The sequence below is a fragment of the Macrobrachium nipponense genome, chromosome 22, assembly GCF_015104395.2.
Source record: "Macrobrachium nipponense isolate FS-2020 chromosome 22, ASM1510439v2, whole genome shotgun sequence".
NCBI lineage: Eukaryota > Metazoa > Arthropoda > Malacostraca > Decapoda > Palaemonidae > Macrobrachium > Macrobrachium nipponense.
The window spans coordinates 63308798-63313744 of NC_087213.1; the positions used below are offsets into that span (position 1 = coordinate 63308798).

Sequence of the window (4947 nt, forward strand, 5' to 3'; positions counted from 1 at the left end):
GCAACACTGGCATTAAGAAGATTGCAAATACCGTATTTGCGGTTTCTCTCTCTCACTCTCTCTCTCTCTCTCTCTCTCTCTCTCTCTCTCTCTCTAGGTTTTGTGTAGTGCCAAAGTATGCCATTAATACTCAGCTCTATTTATTTTTTTCAATGTGAGAGCTGATCTACCGTGTCCCTTTTATTAATTTTTGTATTTTGAGATTTTTCCGTTTCCCCATTGTCATGTTTTGAATTTTTCTCTCTTTTTTTTATTTTTATTGAGTCACAATATTTCCTTTCCGTATTCCCATAACTCTCTTCTGTTCATTGTGACGTTTTCATATTTTGTGATTTGTCATTTTTATCTCGCCTGCATTTATCGTATTCATTTCATTTCTTCGTCTTTGTGTTTAGATGTTTACATCACTTGTTCCTGTTGCTATTGTTTCAACTGGTGTCCCATTTTTCGTTGTTAATTTATGAATTAGAAGAAACATGGCAGGATTAATTTTAGGTATAGGTAGAAAATTTACACAAGAATATTTCTAGTTGAGTACTTGCTTTTAAATAGTAGAAGAATACTTCCGTCGGGCCTTCATTATGTCCCTTTCCTATTCCTTCAGTCAAGACTTTATTCATCTGAAAAGTTCTTTCAGTCAAGCCTTCAGGCTTCTAAAACAATCCCTCTTCAAATAATTGTTATCAGACTGACATAAGCTATTTATTTAAAACGTGATTCATTTGCCGTTATATTTCTACCCACGCTTAAGGAAAGGTCTTAATGTGGAAAATTTATAAAATAATAATATATATATTATTATAATATTATATATAATATATCTATATATTATATATATCTATTGGTATATAATATAATATTATATATTATAATATATATATTTGTTATGTAATTTGAATACTCTTTCACTATTTACTGTATTATATTGCAGTACTTTTATTACGTTGCTTTGGATTTCCATATCAAATCAGCATATCAGCCCAGTTAGCAAGGAAACTAAATTTTTTCGTATAAATATCTTTATTCGTAATGATCCACAAGGAAAAATCGTTAAAGTTCTACTTAATTATAGTCGTTTTCGTCTTCCAGCAACATACAAAGTCGTCTAGTTCTATGAAAGACAAACAGTAAAGAAAAGATGAGAGAGACAATACATAAATAATAACAATAAGTTAATGAAGAGGAACTTTTAGGTGGAAGGATTATAGTGCTTCCTGAGGCAGCTTGATAGCAGAAAGGATTTGCAGAAGCGAGGAATGATCTAGAAAGTATTCAGCTGAGAAAATGTTGCAGCATCTAAAAAGGTGATTGCGTCAAACATCTGAGTCTAGAAAAGGCAACATTCAGTGGGGAAGGAAGTAGGTAGAAGAGGGCAGCCTTTTCAAAAAGGGGCACCATAGGAGTCTGAAACGACGGGTGGGGCACCGTAGGATTCTGAAGGAGCAGCTGGGGCGCCGTAGGTCTGGGAGAGGGAGGTTGCGCCATTGCCATTGCCGTTTCCGTTGCTGTATCCATTGCCATTGCCATTTCCATTGCCGTTGCTATAGCCATTACCATTTCCGTTGCCGTTTCCGTTGGTGTAACCATTGCCATTTCCGTTGCCGTTTCCGTTGCTGTATCCATTGCCATTGCCATTTCCATTGCCATTGCTGTAGCCATTACCATTTCCGTTGCCGTTTCCGTTGGTGTAACCATTGCCATTTCCGTTGCCGTTTCCGTTGCTGTAACCATTGCCATTGCCATTTCCATTACCATTTCCATTTCCATTGCCGTTTCCGTTGCGATAACCATTGCCATTGCCATTACCATTTCCATTGGTGTAGCCATTGCCATTTCCATTACCATTTCTGCCATTGCCATTTCCATTGCCGTTTCCATTGCGATAACCATTACCATTGCCATTACCGTTTCCATTGGTGTAGCCATTGCCATTTCCATTACCATTTCTGCCATTGCCATTTCCATTGCCATTGCTGTACCCATTCCTTCCATTGCCATTTCCATTGCCATTGGTGTATCCATTCCCTCCATTGCCATTTCCATTGCCATTGCTGTAGCCATTCCTTCCATTTCCATTGCCATTGCCATTCCTTCCATTTCCATTTCCATTGCCATTGCTATATCCATTCCTTCCATTACCATTGGTGTTAGCATTACCATTGCTGTATCCATTTCTGCCATTACCGTTTCCATTACCATTGCTGTAGCCATTCCTTCCATTGCCATTACCATTGCCATTGGTGTATCCATTCCTTCCATTGGCGTTGCCATTGCCATTGCCATTGCCATTGCTGTATCCATTTCTGCCATTACCATTTCCATTACCATTGCTGTATCCATTCCTTCCATTGCCATTTCCGTTACCATTGCTATATCCGTTCTTTCCATTACCATTACCGTTGCTGTATCCATTTCCGCTGTTACCATTTCCATTGCCATTTCCATTGCCATTGCTATACCCATATCCAGCGTTGGGTTCTGCTCCAATAAGTTCATTGACAGAGTAGAAATCTTCAGCAGTCGAGCAATCAAAGTTGTACCACCAGTCACAGACGAGGTACTGTTGGTTGAAGATGGTGCCGTTGGGGCAGAGGAAGGAGTCCTGCTGACGGCGTCCATTGGGCCTGTCCTGGCAGATGTGGAAGACCTGGCAGCCAGCCTCAGGGGCTGTATCGGCGTAGTATCCAGGGACACTTTGGGCATCGCAGGAGAATCCGGTCTCAGGGACGGATGCTAAGATTGGGTAGTCCTCTCCAGGAATGCCACCACCAGGGATGTTCTCCCCGAGGGCAGCGATTTCAGCATCAACCCCGTAGCCGCCATTAGGTGCACCATATGCTGTGCTTGGAGGAGCTCCATAACCATTGCTTGGAGCCCCGTTAGAGCCACCAAATCCATTCGAAAAACCTCCGTTTGGAGCACCGTAAGTGCTAGAAGGGAAGTTTTGTGCCAGGGCCACTCCGAAAAGGGCTGAAAATAGCAATTAATTTCCATCATGATCCGTTTAATGATTGATGTTCAGTAAATAAAACAGACTGGAATCTCGTTCTCTGAATTAAAACCACTATTTTTGCAACACGAGGCTCTCGCTTTAGGAATATGAGAACTTTGCCATAAAACACACTAGAGTTGTATAATGACGATGAAACTGCACTTACCCAGAAGTACTGTTGCCTTCATTTCGGTAGAAAAGAAGGGTAGATGAAAAACGATAGGATAGATAGAACCTTCGAGAAGAGCTCGGGTCGTTCGTTCTCTTGAGTATGAGGGAAGACTCAGACGTTGATAAGAAGATGAAACTCGGAAGACGATGCTGGAAGAAGAGGGAGACTCGATATATATACTACGCGCCATTCTGGAAGAAGCCATCCCCTCCCTACAAGCCCCTCCCACTTTCATTCTCCTTTAGCACCTTTTCGTGAGCCCTCCCGAGCTGCTACGCCTCCATTCACGTGACCCAGTTTCGGAAGGCCGTCATTGGATTGCAGTCATTACGCTCCGAGTCATCACTTCCAGACGGTCTCGACCGGAGTAGATGATGTCACGATTGGTTTTCCTCGACGGCTGAGCCTAATGGTTTGTGAGGTCTGTTGACTTTCGTGAAAGCAGTAGTTAAGTGGACGAACTCGTATTTGCTTTGTGTTTTGTTTCTCTCCATGCTTTATTGACTAGTTTTTAATTACGTCAATTTTTATATACATACAGTGATTTATCCATGTACACAGATATTTGAATGTATGTGTTTTCACATAACTATACCCGAGTAGCATAGGAATAAAATGGAAAGCTTGGGTCATAGCTTTTAACGAAATTATTCATCTTATAATTTGTATCACACACAAAGACCAAATTAGAAACGGATTATTTCAGTTTAAGGTAATAGTTTATAGTCATAACTATAAAAGAAGTAAATAAAGGTCTGTGATTATAATAGTTACTATCTTTCTCTTAACTCCATTAATGTTATTGAATCAAAATTTTAAAAATTACTTTGTCTTAATGGTAATTGTGAGTATTTAATAAGAAAGTCCCTAGGGTAATAAGCGTCATGATACACCCAACATAAATGTGTCAAGTATTATTTTTAGAGCTTTGTATTACCCATTCTGCTGAGTTTCACTTTTGTATTTAATTTCATTTATTTTTTATGTACAATGTCAAAGACTTCCTCCAAAGCCTCAGTACTTTGTGGGTATTCATAGCGGCTTTTCCGGATGACAGAGCTCTGGCTGTTATGACCTTAATTGTTTTGTATTTGTAAAACTAATTCCAGTTTTCGAATGGTAAGGGTGGAAAGAAAATTCGATTTGGAAAGACAAAAGTGCTGATGAACTCTTACTCTTTATTAGAAAGAGGTCTAAAAAGCATATACATTATATTATAGGAAGGATCTCTCTCTCTCTCTCTCTCTCTCTCTCTCTCTCTCTCTCTCTCTCTCTCTCTCTCTCTCTCCTGAGTTTTAGTATATTTCGCATTATTTTATCGAACCTTTGCAGTTCAGTAAATATACACATTATTTTTATTCGTAATATTCTGTCCTCTTTTTTTTCTTTCTATTTATTATTGTGTAGGTCCTTTTTTTTCTTCCTTATATGGAAGGCTTATTATTTACAATTTTTTTATTTAGTGTGAGTTTCCTTTCATCTTATATGTCTGATTAAGCATTATGTAATCCTGATACTCTTTTTGACGCTTTTTATCGCTTGTATTGGTCGACTCTTGTGGCTACGGGTCTCAAAATGAGGTGCTTAATTATTGTTTGCTTTAATATGAGTTATATTATTATCTTAACTGTATTATTATCTTTATTACACGAATTTATTTACACTGTCAGATATGGCAGTGGATTCTTATTTTTTTATGGAATTGGCGATAGTTTTTCATTATTTGTTTATGTTTATTTTCTTGCATTTTGGATAGCTTTAGACTACTTTTCTATGGCGGTAA

At 38.7% G+C, this 4947-nt stretch overlaps 1 protein-coding gene across 1 annotated transcript; it reads right to left on the bottom strand.

The window, feature by feature from the left end:
• Positions 1 to 1015: 1015 nt before the first annotated feature.
• On the bottom strand, positions 1016 to 3338 carry LOC135198751 (protein qua-1-like). Its single transcript, XM_064226607.1, has 2 exons — positions 3159 to 3338; positions 1016 to 2970 (listed from the first exon to the last, which is right to left on the bottom strand). The coding sequence occupies exons 1-2, from the start codon at positions 3178 to 3180 to the stop codon at positions 1382 to 1384; spliced, it is 1611 nt and encodes a 536-aa protein (XP_064082677.1). The 5' UTR covers positions 3181 to 3338; the 3' UTR covers positions 1016 to 1381.
• Positions 3339 to 4947: the final 1609 nt, after the last annotated feature.

What these genes read in the sequence shown, in the direction of transcription:
- LOC135198751 (XM_064226607.1), bottom strand. Translation starts at nt 3,180, where the DNA reads ATGAAGGCAACAGTACTTCTGG. An exon ending in GAAGGCAACAGTACTTCTGG is followed by an intron (nt 2,971 to 3,158) that starts GTAAGTGCAGTT and finishes TGCTATTTTCAG; the next exon opens with CCCTTTTCGGAGTGGCCCTG.